Source organism: Dermacentor andersoni, chromosome 7 (genome assembly GCF_023375885.2).
Source record: "Dermacentor andersoni chromosome 7, qqDerAnde1_hic_scaffold, whole genome shotgun sequence".
In the NCBI taxonomy this organism is placed as follows: Eukaryota; Metazoa; Arthropoda; class Arachnida; order Ixodida; family Ixodidae; genus Dermacentor; species Dermacentor andersoni.
Window position 1 is genome coordinate 20,748,927 of NC_092820.1, and position 24,811 is coordinate 20,773,737.

Here is a 24,811-nt window from a genome sequence, read left to right on the forward strand (position 1 = left end):
CATTTTTCGATCAAGAAATTAAAATAGGCTTTAAACAAAAGTGAAATCACTTTACTAGATTAAGTTCAAGCCCCCTTTACATGGCATTTATGGATATAACAAGTGGTTTAAACCATCAAGTCCTGACAGCAAGGCCCATGTCCAAGGAAAACAATATACTTAAATCCTCACACAAACTAAGCAGAAATGTCATAATGTATACGGCATAGTTATACTCGGCACCACTTGCTTTTGCCTACCAAAGAAGTGAGCTGTTTTTCTGTGTGAATTTGTAAAGTTACCTGTATCCTGTACTGGTGTAGTTATCCACACATGTGAAATATGTGGTGTTGACTTTGTAAATCAACTTAAGCTTGGTGATCTTTCTAGTGAGAAATTTTCGTGACAAGAAAGGCAGAGAGGAATCTTTCTAAATAGTGTCAACTGTTAATATCTCAAATTAAAGTGTAGCACCATGACATGACAGCCCACATCTGGCAAAAGCGATATGGGCACAACCGTAACGTTTATCGAATCACAGAGTGATTGTGCATAAGCATCACACAGTTTGAAACATTCTGCGACTATCCTTGAGGACACCTTTAATGGAATACTACGTGTAGTCTCAGAGAATGATGTTCTATGAAACCAAGGTCTTTGAATGTACAAGCTTGTACAGTCAAGGACCTTGGTTTCATAGAACATCTTTTTCTGCTCACTCACATGCAAATTTTCCTTGCAAAAACTTATATTGCCAATGTTTTTTTGCATAACTTTGTTTAAGCCAAATGTTGACACAAGGTGGTTGTTACTTTTTAATCACCAAATGAATTTCATGATTAACTGCACCAAGAAGTATTACTGACTGCCTTCCTTATAGAGCTGAAGCATCGAAATTACAGACATGTAGAAATGGTTCTCTAATGTAAACACCTCATTTTTGACTTGTAGGTGGCATTCTATGGTCCATTTTGTCTAACCTTCATATGTGATAAAGCTTGCCTGCATCATACAAGTTACATTTGTGACAGGGACTAGAAAAACACATAAAATGTAATTTTAGTGCTTGCGCGTAATCCTGCTGTCTTGGGCATCACATAATGTTAGGAAAACACAATAAGGTATTAATTTTTTAAGTGATTACGAACACATTTTTGAAAAATAAGCAAAAATTGTCAATAAAGCAAGAAGGAACAACATGTATTGTTACAACATATAATGTTGTGTTATGTGACAGTAAACATTGTGATGGCAATAGTATAATAATTGATTAAATGAAGGATCTATAATCAATGGTACAAGTAATTGTTCTGGAAAGGCAGTTGAGGTAATGTGTGGCAAGGGCAGTAAAGGGTTATTCTTGTTCACTCTACTCAGTGCAAGTTGTGCTGCTGAAGCTTGACTGCTGGTAAATTAGCTAGCTTATAAAGTTTGACAAATTACAGATCGCTTTGTGCTTTACAAACTGTGTTAATGATGAGGCTGTAAACTTAATAATCAGATAATTAATTAATCACTACTAATTAATCGGTTATTGAAAATGCAAACATACCGGAGACTTTTCCAGACAGTCGTAGAGTTAGTTTCATCTGTACAGGAGGCTTCGCTCTTTTTTTTCTCCCTTTTTAAATATTTGCTCTGTGTTAGCTGGGACATCCGATGTGTGGACAACTCACCAATAGACACTCTCAAATATGAAAAAAAGAAAAGACATAAAATAACCTTGTTAATATATTGTCACACAGCAGTTGTCAAACACAGTCCCATTTTTAATGTTCATCCTTCCCTAACTTTATTTTTAGACATGTCTTTCGAAGCTTAAGCTGTGTTGCTAAATTAGTGAAATTCTCCTCCGTAACAATTTTCATTTCATTCCTTTCCCAGAAAGAATGGTAAATAATTGAAGTGCCTTCTGAAGCTCCACCTCTTGAGGCTTATTTGCTCTACCACTTCTCATTGCTGCTCTTTCGCTTTACGACTATGCATGAATGGGGTAATGTGATGTTGTGTAGGCACTGGTTAATGCTGCTTGTGTAACTATCAGTTTAAACTTTTGTGCGAGCATTGTGGCACTCATTGGACATTGTGAATGTGCAAATGCCAGATATCAACAAAAATGCTGCTGCTGTTTTTACCCCTTTGGTGAAGCTGCTCTTAATATAAAATGGACAGAACTGAATGCAATCCCAGACTGACAGGTCCAGCGAACAAGTGTAGCATACAATATTTGAAGGCAGGTGCGGCTTCACACGAGCTTCATGTTGTGGTGCCATTTCCACCTTTAATGATGTGCACTGATCGGATGGAAAAACAAAGGCGTAGTCTCGCACTGATGTGAGTATTATTTCATATTATGGTATACTGACATTCTTAGAAAGAGCCTATCTTGAGTCCAACTGCGATTTTGCCATCCCAGTTGCGCAAGAAGCTTGCAGTGCTCTCATAACGCATGTATCGACCCATGTATAACAATAGTTTCTGTGTTTACATAATGTATAAAATTGGCAGTATCAGGTGATGCCATTTATGAAAACAACAACATAGCCTTTCGGTGGACCACTTTATAATAGATTGTTTTATAAATGCCTCTAGATGCTATTAAAAGAATAAGGAATGCTATCCTGCAAGAAAAAATGTATAGGGCAGTGACAGCCTCAAGTGAAGCAAATGCTTATATAGGGTGTCCCGTGTAACTTGAGCCAAACTTTAAAAATATGCAAGTGCCACCTAGCTGGACAGCACCAAGGTAATGTTGTTTACCGTCGCTTCAAGATACTCAGATTATTTTTTGCATTCAGTGTAATTACATAATTAGTCTGAATTAATTGATCGACTTTTTAAATATTATAATTCGATGAACAGTGTCAATGAGAAAATTCGAGAGTCACATTAAAAACTCCCGATATAGCTTTTAAGTTGCTCATTATGGGTTATGTAAAAGTGTTTTTCCAAGTAAGGGAGTAGTGCGTGAATACATGCAAAGTCCCTTGTGCGGCTGGTCGCATTGCAATTTTTCATTTATTCGCAGCCTTCCCTCATGCTTGGAGAAAGACCAACTTGTATTTAGGCCAAATTTGGCTTGGTAAAAGTTCCTGAAAACTTTCTGTGTAGAACAGAGCGTAGTCGACAATTTTTACCGATACACAATGACGCCCTAGCAAAATGCTGGGAAAAAAAGCCATGGAGAGCTGGTGCGCAGATTTCACGGTGACAACCTTTTGTGCACCTTTTCTGGCTTGCCAAGTGTCTTCTCGGAGTAAGAGTCGTGTTTTTAGGTATTGTAGAGGTGTAATCTACTAATACTGGTGAAATCATTTTTCTCTTTAGTGTCCCTTTAAGGGTTCAGAATACTGAAAGGTACCCATGCAAACACAGGCACAACTAGAACAATAAGGATGGTGTTGTTCTTTTCATTCTACTTGTGTTCATGTTTGTGTGAATACCTTTCAGTGCTCTCATTATTTATTTTATTTATTATTATTTATTTAATAATACTGTCAGCCCATGAAGGGCCATTACAGGAGTGGAAGATACAATAATACAGTATCACAACAAAAAGCAAGTAAATGAACAACTGCAGACATCTCAGCAGGGATGCGAATCAGTTAAAATTCTATGCACCTTACAAATTCCCCCCCCCCCACCAAGATAAGAAACGAAAATGAACAGATACACCTTTTGCAAAGATATGATATACATATTAGTTAGCGGCAAAAAGAATAACGTCTACACATTGTAAACATTCTTCAACGCATGGGGCTGACATGACAGAGTCGGGGAGTGCATTCCATTCTGTAACACCTCTAGGATAAAGCTGTACTTAAAAACGGTAATTTCTGACTTGAGGGGGTGTGATGTACTGGCTACGACGTTGTCTGGATATTTCATTTGTCGAGATTTTGGAGTACTTGTGCTTGTCGACAAGCAAGTGACGATTAATGACAAGGTAAATGTGTTTCAATCGCTCGTACCTGGTACGCAAATCTAGCGGAGGTAAATCGGCAAGCATACAAAGTTCAGTGCAGGATTGGCAGTAGCGATACTTGTCAAATATGAACCTTGATGCTAATCTCTGGATTCTATCAATTTTTTGTTAGTTGGATTTAGTGTAGGAATCCCATACAGTTTTAGCATACTCCATGATAGGACATATTAAGGATTTATAAGCTAAAATTTTTACCTCAGGTGTCGACGCACTTATATTCCGCCTTAGGCTCCAGGGCGCTTTGCTAGCCTTACTACATACAGTATCAATGTGTTGATCCCATCCGAGGTCAGAACTGAACGTTATTCCTAGATACTTATGTTTATCAACTCTGCTAATAGTTATACTGCTTAGATTGTAAGGATAATGCCAAATTTTTTTCTTTCTTCTTACGGACATAACAACAGATTTAGCTGCGTTCAGTTCCATTTGCCAGTCGTCGCATTATTTTTCAATTTTTTGCAGACTCGACTAAATTGTCCTGACCATTACTATTTATAATTTTATTATACATTGTTATATAACGGTGTTATTACATTGGTACAAAAGTGACTTCTGCTTTCTGTAAAATTTCGCGAAAATTTTTCTGCAATACGGAGAATTTTTGTTTACTTGTAGATGTATGGTACATGTGGCACACATTGACCCTTGTTAGATGGGCATAGGAGGATGTTTGTTTTAAATATTTCACTCGTCCCACTTCAAGTGATTGAGCCAGTGTTTCATGCTTTTGTCTGACAAGCCATTTGAGCCAAATGTCTGGTGTGACCATTGATGGTACTGCACTATTGCCAGGCTAGAACGACAGTCATGAGAGATTGTGCCATGTAGTGGCTCATGTTGAACATGCAACAATGAGGACTGCCCAGTGAGCAGCACTCACATTTTATGACTGCTGTTGCAGCTCAACGATAGAGCAGTCTCCTCAATAGTGGAAACATATGTTTGGCTCGTAAACGTATTGGATAAAAGGGTGCAAAGTTTGTTCAATCGCTTGCAGTCTGGTGAGGGAAATATGAGATATATCTTTCTAGGCATCCTTCTAGGAAGTGCATTTTTCGTACTGCATACAGAAATACAATGAAAATGAAAACAAAATAAAGTTGTGACATAAGGTATTAAAAAATTTGGTACACACACGCAAAAGCATTTTAAGACCAGTGGGTAAAGCCAACAGCCCTGTGAGCATTTCTTATGTCGCCAAAGGATGTGTGGGGTCAGCAAAGGGTCAGAGACTCCACACATCCTTGGCAGCGATTGGCTTGTGGCCCGAACTGGTAGTGTTGGCTGACACGAAATGTGCCAATAATGGATCGCCTCTGAGATGATGTGTCGGAGAATAACAGAAGTGCCTGAACTCATAGGATAAAGCTCAAATGAAAAATAAATCTGGAAGGATGGGCCACTCATTCTCGCAACTTCGGATAGCACAATACTTTCATCACCATGATTTAGGAATGAGTCTGCTTGCAACAGCTCAGCTGTTTAATTATGCATGAATTCCCGACAGCGCACGGCATATGTTCCACTTTGGGGACCATCAAATGGTGTGGGGGTCGAACCAGCAGCCGGCACCACAAGGAGGAAACTGTGGCTTGGCGGCAGCCCTAGTCACCACAAGTGGTTCAGCCCAAGAGGTTGTGAACAACTGTGGTGATCGTATCAATTACTAGGAGGCCTTAGTGTTAATATGAAGCTGCTTGTCTTTGGTTTAAAAACATAAATTACTTTTGTATCAATCATTGGCATTTTAAAAGTTCGAATTTCTCAGAAGAGGAGACTTTATCATCATCGTTCAACTTGCGTAAACATCCCCACTTCTCGTGGTTGCTTCAGCTATGACTATATTTTTAGGATGAGTAACTCGTTTATATTTCTAATTTAAAAGTTGTAAAGGATGGCACAATTTGACATTATTTTCGCTACCTACCTTCAATATCAAAGAAAGCTAATTGGCTTTAAAAGTTATGGTGTAATGTTTCTCTCAACTAAAAAAAAAATTGCTTAAAAAATAAGGTGAATCGCATTGGCTAATAGAACAGCTTTTTTTTTCCTACTGTGTCGGTCTTCACCTTGAATCATGAAACCCTTTGGAGGTGCATTTTCTGTACAGCTTCAAAGGGTTTCTTGAAGGGTTTCAAAGGGTGTGGTTTCTTCATTGGAAGAAATTTTCTATAGCAGTGAAGAGGTCAGCAGCTACAAAACTTTATGGGTTTAGCCCGTTTGCAGGATAAATGTTTGGGAAATGGTCAGTCATTGACTGGAGAAGGCATTTATTTTATGGCGTTCTGCTGCTAAGCACGGGGTTCGGGGTTCGTGGTGATACGCAAAAAATGCTTCTTGGTTCAACGACCCCACACAGTCAAACCCAACTTCGCTGCAGCATCTCGTAACCAGCTGTGCAGTTTCGGGACGTTAAAGTTCCCAATTTAAATTTAATTTGTTATTTATTTGTCTAGGTGCTTGTTTTCCTGACTCCCTGCTATCAGGGAGTCACGGTGCAAAGACACGGTGCAGCACCTTATGGTGAGAGCTCGTGCCGACAGTGTGCGTCTCTTGCTTGGTTTTGGGTTGAAGCTGTGCATGTGTGTCTATGTGCGTGACCTTGTGTCTTTGTCTCTCCCTGTGCCCACCCCTTCTCCCCCCCAACTGGCTGCCCTGGGCAAGCGGAGGCACCTGCAGGTAAAGAGACAAGTGCCATCTGTCGTTTGCTGCATGCACTCTCTCGGCTGGCTCCTGCTTGCTGCAGCAGAAGTGTATGGCACGCTGTTACATTGTAGTGCAGTTGATCTTGGCCACGAATGTCATCGTTCTCTGCCAAAAGTGACTGGCAATGTCCAGGGGAAAGGTTCGGGATGGTACCAAAATTTCAAAGCATGCATGACATCAACCCATAAAGTAGATGCGTAACCGCACTGTGTGTCTGTTTCCTGTGTCCATCTCCCATGTGCTGTGAAATTGTTTGTAACATGCATAGTCACCCAGCAGAGTGCTGTACAGTCCAGTCCACTGTTAAGGGAACACTATAATATGCGCCTTTCGATTTGCTTAAGCACTCTGGCTGTAACTATGCATCAATGATGTGTGTGTAAAGGTGCCGGCACCACCGACCACAAGTCATTTGCCGCAACACCGGGTGATCTTGCACTTACCAGAGAGAAGAATTCAAAGCTGCTCTACACTCATGTGTTCCCTTTAACGATGGACCACACTGTACTATGGGCACAGGAGCCATGGGACAAAAAAAGCTGTGTGAAAAAAAGTATTGCAAGTAAGTGAGAGAGAGAAGCACTGACTAACAGCTGAACATATTTGATGAGTTGCCACATTTAGTTTAGCAAAAAAAAAAAAATTATTCTGACAGTATTTTTAGAGTTGTTCATAAAGGTAGTCCAAATTGCAAAGCAAATAGTTATCATCTATGACACCTTTTAAGCAGGATGCCTCTGTTGCAGGTTGAGTGTGATCTGCTTCCACCTTATTGTCTTTTCTAACTAAGGGCAACACAGTCTTGTGTATCTGAACCACGGGAGAGACCAAAATGTGTGATTAGCCTGTGCATTGCTCTCACCCTGCTTCTCCTCCATTGCAGTAAGTTGACAGCATAAAATTTTGGATGGGCCCTTGCTCATAGGTGCACATGCATAGGTGCACATGCATAGGTGCCGTGGGTGTAATATAAATTACACCCACGGCAAAAATCAATTTATCATTTCCTCCTGTTTGCTGTAAAACATGCCATTGCAGCTAGCCAACTTGATTTGTGCAGCTTCTTACGTGCTACAAGAATAACTTGATGTTAGGATGCTCACCTCTTATGATGTGGACCCAATTTGAATTTCGGCTTGGGTAAGATTTACAGCCTGCGGCTGATGATGTTACAGGCACAGACTGCACTATGAATGCGCAACTAGTTATTAAGAGCTGTATTATCGATAAAACACAATTAAGTGTTCTGGTAATCTCTCCTTTGCAGAAATGCAATTGAGAAAACAGTCATGCAATGCTTGGCATGTCTTACCATGAATTACAAATGTTTCATATATCTCTTAGCACTTCTTTGAATGCCTTTTTTGCAAAGTAGATTGATTATGAATAGAGCACTACAGCACATTGCATTTCATGGTTTTCTGTGTCATATTTAGTACAGAAACACATCACATATGTTCAGTTTCTAGTCAATGTTAAAAACATGGCTTCCACCAGCAAGAGACTCTGTACAATGTTTGATGCTGTCGTGCTTAATGTACTTAGTGGCTGTGTACTCCTCATATACCTGTCTGTTCATGTCTTATTTCAAGGTTCTTAACTAATTCAGCATAGCTTGCAGCTTCATGGGTACATGCAGTCAAGATAATGAAAGCATATAATATGCAGCCCACTTTTAATTTGAATATTTGAATTGGATGTCCTTAGACAATTGCTGATATGCTGCAAATAAAGGCAGGCAAACCTGGACAGCACACATACTGTCCAAAGCTGCTACGTTTAAAAGATGCTTTGAGTAATAAACTTTCAATTTATATTCTTATAATCCGTGTGCAGTCTAACTATTTTAATGTATTTCTTCCTCATTGCTTAGTCAGATTAATTTTTATATAAGTCACTAACATCAGGAAAAGTATAATGTAAGATTGCCATGGGGAATGATTCGTAGGCTGTTTTACAGATGTGAACCACCCTTTTTTAAGAATTTGTTATAGCAGAGCACTAAGTTTATGTGGTAGTGTCATATGCCACTATTGACTGAAACTGGGTGTCACCTCTCACTGAACGACAGCATCAATAGAAACCATTTAGATTTTTTGGGACCTGCAAAATGGTGCCAATTGTTTGAGCAAGACATGTCAGCACACAATGTGGTTTCTGAGCCTAGAAGCTTACTCCGGCAGAAATTTACTGGCAGTTGTAAAAAGTGTAGCAACCAGGCATCACAAGTGATGATATGGTCAGGCAGTTTGCAGCAACGAGGCCAGTGCAAAATGCACAATGAAAACTTTGCCAGCCATCGCTTGTTAAGGTGGAACTGAATAAAAGTGTGTGACAAGCTATTGAGAAAGATAGGTGCTTGGCAGTTTTGCAACTTCTTCCTCCCAGTTTTTAAATATCAGCCACTTCCTGCTGTATGAGTTTATTGTGATTTCTGGCAGGGCAGCATGTTGTCAGTGATGCTGTGGTCCAGGCAAAGGTGATATCCTGGCACCTGTCACTAGTGGCAGGCTAGCATAAGAATGGCATGCAAAGCTTAGTTCTGTGATCTAACATATTCACAGAAGAAGATGATTCACTTCAAGCTATGTATAACTTTAACTGGCAATATAAACATTCTTTTTATGTTTTAGCCTTATTTGAAAAATTATTTGTAACTTACTTTCTGCATGCCCTACATACAATGTTTCGTTATGCTAATCATTGTGCTGCTTAATCTGTGTACAGCGCTAGGCAAAGGGAAATATTGTTGCATGATAAAAAACTTGATTCCATGCCGATATTAGCGTGTAATGAATATATGCTTATAAAGAAATGATAATTTAAATTATAACAAAGATATCTTCACGTTGGATGTGACTTTGTGGTGGCAAGGTTTTACTACATTTACTATACGTATTTTTACATTGCAAAATTATTTTTTTATTTAAAAAAATTTGGGAATGTGTGGTTGTGCACAGTGAGTTTGGAAAAGACAGGCTTACGTCACCCAACAGCAGGGAGACAGGCTGAGCGTGGACGAGCAGTTGCACAGAACCTCTCGTGTGGCATCCACTCTGTTGTGTGTGAGCACCCTGCAAGCCAAACTTGACTGGAAGTGTCCGGCTGAGCAGGCACGCTCTAGAATGTTAGCACGCCTTCCTCCGTGCATGTTCACTGGAGCCACGTTCTGAGATCATGCCTGGCAGCGCAGACAAGACGTGGGCACAGAGGAGACAGTGCATGACCAGCAGCGGTTGGACGCTCTGGGGCCACACTTTGGACAAAGGGACTCGTCTTCAACTCTTGAAGACAAGCCCCATTGTTGAAACACTGGCTCTAGAGACATCTCTTTCGAGCCACTGCTAATCTCTGACTATGCAAGTTTTTGAGCCTGCAGTGTCTAGCAAGTGTACCTCAGGGGAATATTCTAGAACTTCCAGGGCACAGCTGGGACTGCATCACTGATTCTTTGCTTTAGGCATTCTAAACTTATGACATAACGGTATTCTGGGCATGGCATGCTAAAAAATGTGTCCTGTGTATGTCACAAAAGCTTTTTTGTTATATGGTTTCAAAAGCCTATCTTTTAACTCATGGTACTTTGTAATAAGAATGCCTTGTTGATGCCATGGCATAAGAGGAGCAGAAGGAGCACAAGTGACCGTGCACATTGTGCAAGAGAAACTGGGAAAAGGCACGTCTGGTTGCCCCCTAGGGCATTGCATTTGGGAGCAAGGGATGATTTGGCGGTCACTTGACAGTCTAAATGCCTCGTAACGATTAGGAATTTGAATAGTGCAGCAAAAGCTACTGCTGCAATGCCCTAAAGAAATATTTAAAATTCTTGTTATGGCCAATAAAGAAAAATTAACCTGTGTGTTTTTTGGTCTCACTTGCTTTTAAAATGTTGCCAAACAAGCCTTGTGCCCTTGTCAATGAAGATTTGCTTACGACGATGTTTTAACTATAACTATTTTATAGATGTTTCAACTGATGCAGCCAATTGGTATCACTAGGCTTATTTTAATGTAATAGAATGAACAAGCACTGTCAACCAGAAATACATTTGTGGAGGTTATGAAAATTGAATAGTTGAATGTAAAAAGTAATAAACAAAAGTTGGGATTAATTAAGCAAGGAAATTCTGCTCGTATTATTTTAGGTGGGCGTCTAATTAAAGTATTATTTTTGGAACCTGGTTTGGGATCCACATTCAGTTTCCCTCCAAACAAACCACCATTATGCCTCATGATTTCTAAATGTTTGGTGGGTTCTTTACGCTGTTTAAATTTAAGTTTTGCAAAAGCAACTTTCGTCATTCAGTCAAGTACTGGCGTCAGTACGTGACTGCTGAAACTGAGAATTCTGCTGCCGAGATTTCATCACCCATGGCAGCTGTGTTTTTCTTTGCTTACTATACCAGTCATAACAAAGCTTGTTGCTGGGATAGTTGGTTGATAATGCTTAGGAAGAAGGCAATGCGTAAAACAAAGATGACAGGGTCAAGACACGGTCTACGCAAGTCCATGTTTCTTCCCTCACGCCCTTGTTTGTTTTGCACATTAGCTTCTTCCTAAGTATTACTACACGAAATCTGGGCATCCCTTCAGCACTTGCAACATTGATGTGGGCATCAATATGAGCACATAGGGAGTGACACATAAATGAAACCACCGATTGGTAGATGGAAATATCTACCTAGACATTTCAGTTTCACTCTGTAGCAACAAAATCCCATTGTATTAATACAAAATTTAAGAAAGGGTCATTTCCGTGTTTGCAGGCATACAAGTTTCTTCCTGAATTCGTGATCTGGTACTGGTATAAGCTATTGTGGTGCTTGATCAACAACCTGCCCATGTCGTTGAAAAGGAGATGTACAGTCAATGAATTCTACCAGTACTCACTTATGGTGCCCAAATCTGAAGGTTAGAAAACAAGTTGAGAAGAATCTGATGGCAGCACAAGCAATGTAATGAAAATTGATAGGCATAATGTTGAGATACAGGAATGTGGCAGTGTGGATTAGAGGGCAAATGGCGGTAGCTGGTATTCTGGTTGTGACTGTAAGGAAGAAAGAAGTTGAGCTGAGAAGCCGATGGATTGCGTATGAGTGAAAACTTTAGTGATGTTACAAGGTGCCACTAGGTTAGGGGGCCCTTAATCCAGGGCTTTGCTGATGAACTTTTCCAAGCACATGCATGGACTTAGTCCACCAGGTTGTTGTGTGTCCTGGTGAGATTGAGCCAATGTGGTGTATCCGAGTTGCAGCACCTAGAGCTGGTCTATTGGAGTAATGCGACAGCTGCTAGGAGAAGGTAAACATGAGCTGCCTTCCAACACTGGCTGTAGATGGCTAACTAGGCAACTAAGTGGACAACAGCCATCACCTGTTTTGATGAATGGTTCCAGTTCTGATGAGGCCGGCAGCAGAGATAGCTTCGTGAAGACAGCATTGAAGTAAAAAACTATGCAGACTACTTTGATGTCCAAACAAAGTGTTGGCTGAGCAGAAGGCATGAGAACTCCATGGGAAGGTCATCTACTCACAAGTAGAAGTAGTCAGGCTTTCTTAAGCTCTTCATGTAAACTGCATTGTGTTTTTCATAGATTTGCACATGTAAAGCAGTAAAATACAGCAACAATATGAGCTTTTCTCAGCTTTTTTATTTTTATCTATTTATTAGATACTGTGAGCCTTAGCAGGCCCTTACAGGAATGAACGATAAGGTATAATTGTCAACAGAATGTAAGAATACATAAAGAATAATTATCACACTTGGCCACTATGTTTTATGGGACAAAGTTTCGTTAAAAAATAAAAAAATTAAAAAATTTGAATTGACTCGGTGTTACATACATACAAAACTAACAGTGTAGGCATGAATTTAGCGATCTAGCGACACAGCAATTTCAAGGAATTACACAAGAAAGAGTTCTTTGATTTTAGTGGTGAAAACCTCCAATGATTAAACATTTATGCAAGCACGTGGCAGATGATTGTTCCATTTTTCTATAATATATGGGAAGAAAAAGTATTTGTAAGTGTTGCAGCATGTTATAATTGGCCTGATGCAATTGTTATGATTTATTCTGGAAGAGTTCTGATAGGGTGGCTTGACATAGTCATTCCTTGTATTAATACCAGTGTTATCGAGATATAACAGATAGATAAATTTAAAGGAAACAACACACAAGCAAATTTCAAGTATTTGCACGGCAGCACGATTGTGCAGTAGTGTCACACTATCATTCCTAGAATTTTTAGAGTAAATGAAGCGAAGCACCTCATGTTGGATTGCCTCTAACTTATTGATGAAGCACACTTGGTGTGGGTTCCGTACAATACTGTTGTATTTGAGAATGGAGCATACCAGAGCTTTATAGCTTGACATTCAGAGGTGCTGTTGCAAGCTTCCTGCACAAAAGCCCAAGCTGTCCAAAAGCTTTTTGGCACACATTATTAATGTGCATGTCCCATTTTAGCGTAGTACTCATTAATGTTACCTCTAAGTATTTGTACGATTCTGTCCGCGCAACGTCTGATCCCACGAGGTTGCAAGTGAAGAGTAACGGCTTTTTCTTCTGTGTTATTGACATGCATGTTGTCTTAGTTACAATTATATTCATTCCCCATTTTTCGCACCAGTTAGTAATGCTGCGTAAAGATGAGTTTAATTTAAGCTGATCCGCCTCTTCAAACTGTTTTGTATATGACGCAGTTGTCTGCAAATAATCTCAGTGTTACATCCGGTTCGACTTGAAGGTGCATGTCATTCACATATATTAAAAATAAGATAGGACCTCACACAGACCCTTGGGGTATTCCTGAAGGAACTTCCAAACATTCTGATTCTGCATTGTTCACTTTAAAAATTGAGTGTGGTTACAGAAGTACATGCTTATCCATGTTATTTCTTTCTCGTCTATTCCAATGTTTGTAAGCTTCCTTATTACCTTCCAGTGTGTTACCCTGTCAAATGCTTTTGAAATGTCTGAATACAATGTCTACTTGTAGTCTAGAATTAATTACTGCGGAAAAGTTGTGAACTGTATCTAAAAGTTGTGTTACGGTCGAGGGACCTTTACGGAAACCATGTTGTTTAGTGTACAAGTTGTTTTCTGCAAGGTAGGTCGTAATCGCTCTGTTAATAATGTGCTCCATGTGCTTATAACAGCAGCTAGTTAGTGATATGGATCTGTAATTACCTGTAATTTGCTAACGCCTTTCTTGATGGGGATAATCTTTGCATGAATTCAGTCCAATGGTATGCTAGCAGTTTTAAAGGACACTGTGAAAATTTCATGAATGAAAGGAGTCACTTACTCTGGGTAGCGTCTGAGAAACATATTTGACATGTCGTCGGCTCCTAGGGTCTTTTTTATGTCCATTTGTAAAAGAAGGTTTACATTCCGTGTTCTGAAGATTCCACTGGTGCCATTGTTGAATCATGGGCTAGCATTCCGTCATGTTCGGGAGGTTCTGAAGTGCGAGTGAAAACAGGCTGAAAACATTAATTGAATGCTTTTGTGATAGTAAAAGCATCGTCCTGATCACACTGTCTAACTATGCGACACAGTTTTCAGTCTTGGACAGATAGTGCCAAAATTTGCTTGGTTCATGTGTGATGAAAGTTCTAAGTGTGGTAGAAAAAAGCTGTTACACGCTGAGATAATTTCTTCTTTAAGCTCAAGGGTTAATCCACGGAATTCATCGGAGTCACCTTTTCTCTTGCGCATGCGCTGTATTTTTCTTTTCTTGTGAATAATGTTATGCGATATCCACGGTGATCTACGCTTTGTTCATTTTATCTTAATAGGGACAAAATTTTCTTCACAATACGCAGCCGCTTCATTGAACTTTTGCCACAAATTTGCTACGTACCATATTTGTCAAGACAAAAGTCGTCCCATAAGGCTTCTAGATAATGGCACCAGCATCATCAGCTCTGTTATAAACTTTAATGGGAACTCTTGATTGGGAAGAACCCTCTTTTCTGCACCCTGTGTTTAGTGTCAGTATTAATAATGTATGATTAGTATTTACTAAGGTAATCGCAAATAGAATCACAAACACCTTAGACTCCTGTCAACCAAAGGGCCAGGCAGGATTTTGTAAAGGCTGCTCAACAATAGATCATATTCACACTATCAATCAGGTGATAGAGAAATGGGCAGAATATAACCAACCCTTATATATAGCTTTCATTGATTACGAGAAAGTGTTTGATTTGGTCGAAACCTCAGCAGTCATGGAGGCATTACGGAATCAGGGTGTAGACAAGCCGTATGTAAAAATACTGAAAGATATCTATAGCGGCTGCACAGCCACTGTAGTCCTCCATAAAGAAAGCAACAAAATCCCAATAAAGAAAGGCGTCAGGCAGGGAGATACGATTTCTCCAATGCTATTCACAGCGTGTATACAGCGGGTATTCAGAGACCTGGATTGGGAAGAATTTGGGATAAGAGTTAATGGAGAATAGCTTAGTAACTTGCGATTCGCTGATGATACATGTATTGCCTTGCTTAGTAACTCAGGGGACCAACTGCAATGCATGCTGACTGACCTGGAGAGGCAAAGCAGAAGAGTGGGTCTAAAAATTAATCTGCAGAAAAGTAAAGTAATGTTTAACAGTCTCGGATGAGAACAGCAGTTTACGATAGGTAGCGAGGCACTGGAAGTGGTAAGGGAATACATCTACTTAGGGCAGGTAGTGACTACGGATCCGGATCATGAGACTGAAATGATCGGAAGAATAAAAATAGGCTGGGGTGCATTTGGCAGGCATTCTCAGATCATGAACAGCAGGTTGCCACTATCGCTCAAGAGGGAAGTGTATAACACCTGTGTCTTACCAGTACTCGCCTACGGGGCAGAAACCTGGAGGCTTACGAAAAGGGTTCCACTTAAATTGAGGACGACGCAACAAGCTATGGAAAGAAGAATGATAGGTGTAACGTAAAGGGATAAGAAGAGAGCAGATTGGGTGAGGGAACAAACGCGAGTTAATTACATCTTAGTTGAAATCAAGAAAAAGAAATGGGTATGGGCAGGGCACGTAATGAGGAGGGAAGATAACCGGGGGTCATTAAGGGTTATGGACTGGATTCCGAGAAAATGGAAGCGTAGCAGGGGGTGGCAGAAAGTTAGGTGGATGTATGAGATAAAGAAATTTGCAGGGACAACGTGGCCACAATTAGCACATGACCGGGGTAGTTGGAGAAGCATGGGAGAGGCCTTTTCCCTGCAGTGGGCGTAGCCAGCCTGACGATGATGATCGGATATTCCGTCCTCCACTGTTACTTCAGACGACAGATTATGTGACACAAATGCAAAATCCAGTACTGAACTGGTTTGGTGTTTGATGCGTGTAGGTTGCGTGACAAGCTGATACAAAGAAAAACTATTGGCTATATTCAGCAGAAGCTCACAGCTGGAGGCTTCCTTGCTAGTTATCGATAATGTGTTCCAATCAAGGTAAGGAAGATTAAAATCTCGAATAAGGACTATTTTGCTTTTGTTTTTAACCCGTTCAAAAAGGTAGTCGTGAGTTTGTGTCAGATATTTGTCGGGAGCATTCAGACACTTTCACCAACCATGAAAGTGCACCAGACACGTCTAGTTAATGACGTCAGTTACGAGAGCTCGCCATTACAGTTTTATCCATCTTCAAGTCGACGATCTTCAAGTCGACGCCTGTTTACATTGTGCATGTTTCGTAGCTGAAGCCATGCTTTGCTCGCAGTTCTTTGCCTAACATGCGCCGAGATGGCGCTTAAGCACCCGGAAGTCCTGTTACGGAAGGATAAAAGAAGAGAAAGGAAGAAGATCACGAGACGCTGGCTGCTGCGGTGGTGTTGCTGGTTAGCCATCTTAACCACATTCACTCTGCTTGTATATATATTGTAAATATAGTTTGTCTATAGACCTTTTCATCGGGCGAGGAGGAGAGGGCGTGCGGCGAGCCTTTCCTCCTCTCTGGCTTGTGCGGCCCAGCACGGCACTTCTTGAAAGTATTGCTGTCGCGTGCTGCGGAACGATTTCGAGAGGTTTTAGATCGTTCTTTGTGAAATTTACTCAATGACCGTTCACATAAGGTCTTCAGGGAAGCCTTTTGGTTCATCGGTAACTACAGTACGTGGAACTATCTCTTGGGGGTGCAAACATGCGACGCGCATTATCAGCCGCGGTATGGTATGTGTTGTGAACTATTTTGCATATATCGGTTTTAATTCAACGAAGAGAACAGCGTCTCTGTTTTACAAACATGAGATGGTAAATCTGCTCGCTATCTCATCGCTTGGCGTAGGGACTAAAACATAAGAGTGCATGCTCGTGTACAGCTAACCCAGGGCAACCATGAAACAATAAGCGGCAGGCGCTATCAAATATTTGTGATACACCGGCATCATTCTCACGCATTTCAAGTCTAGCAGCCTTGAAATCACTATATGTCTGCGCCAGCCTACTTGAGGCCGATGGCGCTGCTCAACACAGCGATCACTGCAGTTGGGGAACCGGCATGATACATAAGTAAGCTATATGCTTCAGCCTTACCTCTTTGTCCTGTAAAGCCATAATATCCAAGATGGATAGCATAAAAAGAATGCAATGGCTATATTTGCGAAAAAAATTGCCGTAATACGTGGGAGTGCATCGTAGAGAACAGAACGAACACAACCAAAAAAAAATTCGGTTATCATCCTCTTTCTTAAAAAAGAAAGAGAAAGCAGGCTAACGACACAATATGACCTCACATAGTCATGCCACAGAACCTTTATAGATCTATAAACTTTGATGCCACATATTTGGATCATGCGCTATATACAACAAAGATATCTGTAATCCAGCACCTACCACCGATTAAGATGCTCGTGCAGTTTGTAAACGGTCGCTTTGCTGGACAAACTTAATTCACGCTGTAAGGTAGGCTGTTATTACTAACCAAAACTGTTTTATTCATGGGTAGAAACCTCATCCACCAAACCAAGTAGTCATGCAACATAATCTGCAGGTAACAGTTTGAACGCTTGTCAAAGTATAAGAACACAGCTCCTATCGCAGCAGAACGGTACCCACGCTGTTACAATCGTTGGGTATGTTTCATTGCTCCTAAGCCGCAGTTTAGAACTAGAGGATAATACTGCCATAAGATCACATTAGTGAATGGAACTTTCAGAATTACACACTTGATCTTCGAGGCTGATTGTAGGCTCAAACATGGCGCGCACCATCGCGCTGCATGCTCCGTCTGCCTCAACGCCAGCAGAAAGTTCGGCCATACCGACTTAAACCACTTCAGTACGTCTCACAGAACCATTTTTCACGCAGAAGACACCACGTCATACTAAATACACCGCACAAACACGAAAACAAATGCCAGAAACTACCGCCGAGCGTAAACCTGCCATGCAAAACGGAGCGCTCGCCCAAGCCAGCATGCCTACTGCTAATCGATGGCGCCACTGCATATCAATATCGTAGCGCCCATGAAAAAACGGTCTATACTCCCAACATCCCCATAACATATTGTTACGGGGGCTTCTGTTTTCCAGTTTATCAAGTTTGTCAGTCAACTTTTCGACTTGTTTACCAACAGTGTTCACTTTTTGCTCACACTGCTCTATTTTTTTCAAAACACTGTTTAAATGATGCCATACAAACCTCAATTTCCGTAAGTCGAGTTTGTAAGCCCTGTAGTCCTGTGTCTAAGGTCCGCTGTGAATTTTTAATTTCCTTGACACCTCCTAATATTTCAACAAGATGTTAGGATCAGGATTTTCCTCAATGTCACCACCAAGCAGCAACATAATACAGATCATTTGGGCGGCCCCAAGAACACAAACCAAAATACACTGAGGATTTCTTGTTGATGTGAGGTGGTGTCACATTGCAGGAAAGTCTTCAAGACGGTTCCAGATGCTTTCCATTACTTTAGTTGAGAACTGCGCTCGTGTCCCCCTTCACTGTGTCCTTGTCAATTGTGCACGCAAAATATTTTACTACCGTCTTCTTAGCTGACAACATAGACCATCGCCGATGCTGGCAGGATATATTATGGAGGGATGAATGTCGAAGTTTGCAGTTGTAGAATGAAGTCAGCTGACACAAGACAAGAGAGGATTGCTGGAAAGAGGTGTTCATTCTTTAGTGAACTTAGAAATAGGCTGCTGCAGATGATGATAATGACAGATTAGTGGCTGTTATTGAATTCGTTGAATTTGGTTTGAATTTGAATGTGTTGAATTTATTTAAAATGTGTTATGCATGTTTGATCAGACACTCTGTTAGATTGTTTTAAAGGGACAGTGAAAAGAAATATTGAATCACTTTAGAGTGCCAGACCATTCTCTCAAAACTTTGCATTTCTTTGGCCGAATAAGCATAGCTAATATCAGAGCAAATTAAGGTCCAAGTTTCCTGATGGTATTTTGTGCCCAGAGTGCAGTGCAGAAAACATGGAAGTGACATTGCTGTTTTTACTGCATTTTCTGTTATCGGCTGCTTTTGTACAGGAAAAACTGTATAGGCATTAAAAACTTCGTACAAGGGGGTAAATGATCCGACAGTTGACATAAAGATGTCATCATTGTTGCTGGGCAGTGTTTTGTGTGATGATGTTTATGGCCACTTCTCCTGATCCAAAAAAAACTAAAAATAAAAACTGATGATCAGAAGGTGGCATTGACACAATAGAGATCGAATTTCCCTTACAGTACCGTATACTCTGCTTAAACAAATTGAAGGGAGAGAAAAATATGCTTCGTTTATCCGAACTTTCATTTAAGCGAAGGACACAAAAAACACCAAAAATCATTTTAATAAAAAAATTCTCCTGTGTTTTGATATTACTGTAGTGAAGAAGAAAGAGACTTTACTGTGTTCTGGATCTAATCTTGCAGCTTCCTTTGTGCAAGGCTGTGTCCATGCACAGAATAATTCCAAATAATTCTGTGCAGTCCTTGCATTCAAACTAGCGCTGTAGACTTTCAAGTGTATCTCTTGCAGTCTGGTTCAAAACAATAACATGCACTGGAACAGTAATATCTATGTCTTCATCAACAGAGTCAGTCTTTGCCATGAACTTGCTAGATTTCAACTGCCTTCTTGGAGCAGGTAACATAGGCATTATCTGAGGCCTCTTATTCTTGGCGATGTCAGTGAAGCAGTACTTAGTGGTATCCTGTCTGCAAGATCCTACCTACTCCGTATGCTCTATTCCTCCTGATTAATTTGTCTAGCGAAGTCCTCATTATGGAAGCATCTTTACAACATCGACAGCTTTAATACGCAGTAACTTTCCTGCAACAGCCCCTTGGATTGATATGCACCACCACCATTTGATATGTTTGCCAAACTTTTCCTGTTCAGTAAGCCAATGAGGTAGGTGGTATCGGATAAAGTTTCTTTTAACCAGAGTTCACAGAAGGATGGGTCCCGTTTAACCCATGTTTGATAACATTGTACCTATGGGCGGCCAACCAAAGTTGATACCAATGTTCCGTTTATCCTGCAATTCATTTAAGCGAAATTCATTTATCTGGAGTCCACTATATTTGGATTGTGATAATAGGTGCCTTGTAAAATTCAATGCAAAATTCACTTCTGCCTCTGCTCTCTTAGTTCAGTGTAGTGGCTTTAGGTAAAGAAGAACTACAGCATGGCTAAATTCAGAGCATGAACTAGTGGGACACAAGCTAAGGCACAAGAAAAGACAGGACACAGCGCTACTTGCGGCTGAAAGTTTATTCAGAAGGTTAGAGACTTCATAAACCCTACTTGTCCTATGTCATCAAATGTCATAAAACGACATAAAGGCAAGAATAAGAAAAAGGTGAATATTAATTGCTGTTAGCACGGCAAAAAAAAAAAATTCCACTTGTTAGGTTGCATCTAGAAAAGATATTTCAGTGTCATGAAGCGCTATAGAAGCATGACTGACACCCTGCCCCCTCCCCCCCCCCTTTTCCTTATCTCATGGGCCTCTACAACTTCTCTTGTTCAGTATTTGTGTTTATGAAGGACTGTTGTATTTTCAAACTTGGGTGTGCATTTACTTCGTGAATTGCAGTCTCTTGCGTGCATTGCAAGATGTGTGTGCACAATTCCTTTTGTGGAATTCGAATGCTCCTTCAGCCTAGTGTTGAGATATTGGCCAGTTTGGCCCACATATGTTTTCCCACATTTGAAAGGCACAGAATACACCACTGAAGTTGAGCATGAAACGAAATTGTTTGCATGATTGTTCTTTTTTTTTTTTTGCTTTTGTGTCGTTTGATGACATAGGACATGTCAAGTTTATCAAGTCTCTAACCTTCCGAATCAACTTTCAGTTGCAAGTAGCGTTGTGTACTGTCTTTTTTTGTGCCTTAGCTTGTGTCCCAGTAGTTCACGCTCTAAATTTAGCCATGCTTCCATACCAACTCGCCCATTTGTCACTGTTGAAGAACTAGAGTATCTGTATAAATATAATGCGTATCTTTTTCTAAACTTTCCAGCCTCAGAAAACATCTCGCATTATATTCAGGTTTGTGATATGTGTAATACACCTTTTTTCTTTGTGAGAGAAACTGAAAGTCCCTACACTTGTTATATTCATGGTCTCATTATTTTCGTACAAATGCAGCATTTTCAGTGCCAGTCTGTGCAATTATTTCCACTTTGTATTCATTTTTTAGATATTAGTACCATGCACTTCTGAAATAAAATCAGTTGATAGTAGTTAGCGCATGTTCTGTCGTCTTTCTTGTCTGTGTCAATTCAGCGCTATGACCTCAATTACTGATTGGCACATAGCTTGAACTAAAAGTGGCCACTGCCTGTTCTCGAGAGCCCATGCGCTATACTGGGGAAGAGGGCAGAAGCAGGCATGAAGGGACAATGTTCGAAGCTATAAGCACGAAGAAGTAACACCTTGGAAAATTTTTTATCAGAATTTTTCGACCTGCAATGGAGATGTAACCATTCACTGGAAGCATGCTGAAAACCGTTATAGGTGAGCGCAGTAGCAATTGCACACCGGCATTGGTGGGAGGCAGACAACAAGTGCGGCCATAGCTGTAAGAAATTGTTATTTTGTTTATCAAGCCGTTGTTCCTGCAATTCATGTTTTTTTTTGAAGTCAAATTATTTCTGCGATATCAGCTACGTGTTCTTATCCTGTCCAACTGCTTTGGTATTCAACCAGTCGAGAATGTTTTTAGTTGAATTGAGTTTTTGAAGGCGAGACCACGCCTTTCACACATGATACGCAGATCAGAGTGTTGCCATAGCCACACATGTGCTAATATTGTAGGGCTGTCACCCATTTATGGCACAACTAGTTGATGGCATTTTGTTTATCAAAGGGAGATTACACAACTCTGGTGATTTACTTGCAAACTCACGTGCATACAACAGCATGTGTGCCACCATGAATTGTGGGACGCGTGTGCTGTTTGTTAGCATGGACTTTCTTTGTAATATGTGTACAATAAAGTGCAAGTGTCTAATAATATATGAACTGCAATTTTAAGCATTAAGAATGCTGTACTTAATAACAGCTGACTTATGTACAGTAATGTCATATAAAGTTGAATCTCGTTAATTCGAACATGCTTAATCCGAACTTCCAGTTTCAGCTGATGCTGTGGTCCCATCAGAGTTATGTGTACTCCAAAACACCCCCGTGGTGAAAATTTTACCCTCTCTCAAAGGGCAAGGCCGCCGTTTTTGTGTCATGCCATAATACTCCAGCCACACTAGTGGCAAAATGCAAGCCACGGGAAGGATCGGTCCTGAGCTGATGTTTCGCGACTCACCACGGCGGCAAGTCAACCGTGAGTGGAGACCAATAAGAGTGGCCCCTACAATGACGTCCACGCAGGAAACTGGTATCATGCAGACCCAGCCGATCGCTCTATTCATACTAGCGTCTGGTTCAGGCAGGCCGCTAGTACGTCTGCTTGCATCAGCTCTCTCTGACACTTGTTTTGGTTGGCTTGGTTTGGTCTCGTTCTCACTTCAGAAAGGAGCACACCAACATGATTATGATCAGTGGCAATGACTTTGTCATCTTGATAAGACATGACTCGCGTTAAGAATGAAGAATGTAAACACAGCACCAATTTGTCAGCAGATGAAGGAAAAAGCACGCAGAGGCAAGCAGCGGCAGAAGCTCAGTCCAGCCTCAGCAACTCCACTGCTTCGGTGGCAGTCTTAGGTGGTAGAGGTAATTAGCGCCATCCATCTAGCTGGTGGGAAAGAAAATCAGCTTCCCTCCCACCCTTCCTCGCAACTATGCTCCTTCTCATCACCTACTCGTAGCTCCCTCACCTTCGACGGTGTCCGTGCTGTTACGATCGGCCTGCAGGGGTACTGCTCTGCAAACCTATCTCGGCCCACTGCAGCTGTTTCAATCGGCCCGCGGGGGTGGCGTCCTTCAGAGAACCGGCAACAACGACAGCGCTAACCGACCATGCACTTCCTTCGGAGAACTGGAGACCACAGCAGCATTAATTCACCATGCGCCTCCTTCGGAGAGTCGGCAACGGCAGCAGGGCTGGCCACGTTTGGCGGACCGTGTATTGTTGGTTAATTTACCATGGCCTTCATGGTCCATTTGCAGCAAGAGAGCTTCTCTAACAAAGGATGTTTTGCGGTGCATTTCCTCGGGCCCCAGGATTCGTCACAGTCTGCTGACACTCGTGGCAGCTACCGGAGAAGTCAGCTCTGGAATTAAGAGGTGCCGGCTGGGGTCAAGTGTGGCAACCTGGCTACGAGGACTCGCTCAACTTGGTGGGTTCTGGGAATCCAAAGTGCGTATGTGAGTGTGTGAGCCCTCCCCCTCAAAGGCGGGTCGACTATGCCCCAACGACTGTGGGTGGTCCAATTGGATGAAGGTTGGACAGCACTTTTCCCTCCCCTAGGGATCTAGGGAGGACAGAAGCTTTTTAAGCAGCTGTGTGCTCGACAAGCAGTGTGCTTGGTGCTTTGAGCGTTGTGCTCGTGTACTGTGTGCTGTGTGCTTCGTGGTGGGAGCTTCGTGCTCCTTTTTGCAGTCATGCTAGGCTGTTGAAATGTATGTCCTGTTTTAATGTAAATATTGTAATTGAATCCTGTATGCCTAGTTCGTGACGAAGAGCCAACTCCCTCCCTTCAACGACCTCCAAATCCAACTGTGCGCACCTTCCTCCGCGCCAGCTTAGCCCACTCCCTGAGGTTTCGTTTACTGTGATTATAGGGAAGCGAGCGTTAGCCGGCATGGGCAGTTACGTGGTCCTCGCTCGCTGTGTGCTTGTGCGTCATGTTTCATAACCCGCAGCATTCGTGCATCATGCTATGGTGCACGAATACTTCAAGAACAAGTCCTTCTTTTAATTTAAACAAATTTTCCGGCCCCTTTGAGTTCGAATTATTGAGATTTAACTGTACTACATCTGGAGTACCAAGGTTTCACCGTGAAGCCACGGCATTTACTGGTTTTTGAGACTCTTTGCTGGATTCTATCATTATAAATCATGGTCATTTCATTTCTGTCGACATCTCACAAATTCTGGCCAGTCCCTTTAAGGTTGGTAGCATGGGGCCGATTGGCGTCATTATGCAACCTGTGAGAGCGATAATACCTCCAAGCTATAAACATCCATTTATAACAACATACTGATCAAAATTAATATAGTGATGATGTGCTTATGCGCTTGTTTTCTTCTTTTGTGTCAAGTAGTTCAAGCAGTAAAATTAGTCAGGCTAGGCTGTTCATTGCTTTTTGAAAACATTAGGTAAAATAACTGGGCAAAGTAACAACAGATATACATGAGAAATGCACATAATGAAACCATATATAAATGCAATGTTGAATGATGTATGGGTTAACACCGTTAATGAAATCGGGAACAGTATGCCAAGATTTGAAGCCAGTTCCATAGTTGCTGGCCTGCATGACCATCTTTGTGCAATTCAATGAGGGTAGCCACATGGCCTTGTTGGTGTGGCATCTTCTTTCTTGTAGTGCACGCAGAACAAGAGGGACACAGAAAGGCACATTAGACAAACACACAGCACTAACTTTCAACAACAGGTTTATTTCCAGTTTTTGCAGCTGCACTTATACCCCTCAAAAAGTCATAGGACATGTGTACATTGCGTGGTAAACATAAACCAAACTGGGGAAC

At 41.2% G+C, this 24,811-nt stretch overlaps 1 protein-coding gene across 5 annotated transcripts in view; it reads left to right on the forward strand.

Moving 5' to 3' along the window:
- Positions 1-24,811, forward strand: part of LOC126535663 (glutaminyl-peptide cyclotransferase-like) — a 107,982-nt gene that overhangs the window by 2,097 nt on the left and 81,074 nt on the right. For 2 of the 5 annotated variants that reach the window (XM_072289175.1, XM_072289174.1), the window contains exon 2: positions 6,616-6,646. The exons of 1 other annotated variant lie outside the window; for it this stretch is intronic. In XM_072289175.1, coding sequence (XP_072145276.1) covers positions 6,616-6,646 — 31 coding nt within the window. The remainder of the gene's footprint in view (positions 1-6,615; positions 6,647-24,811) is intronic. 2 more of the 5 variants (XM_050182472.3, XM_055073173.2) reach the window with 1 other exon arrangement.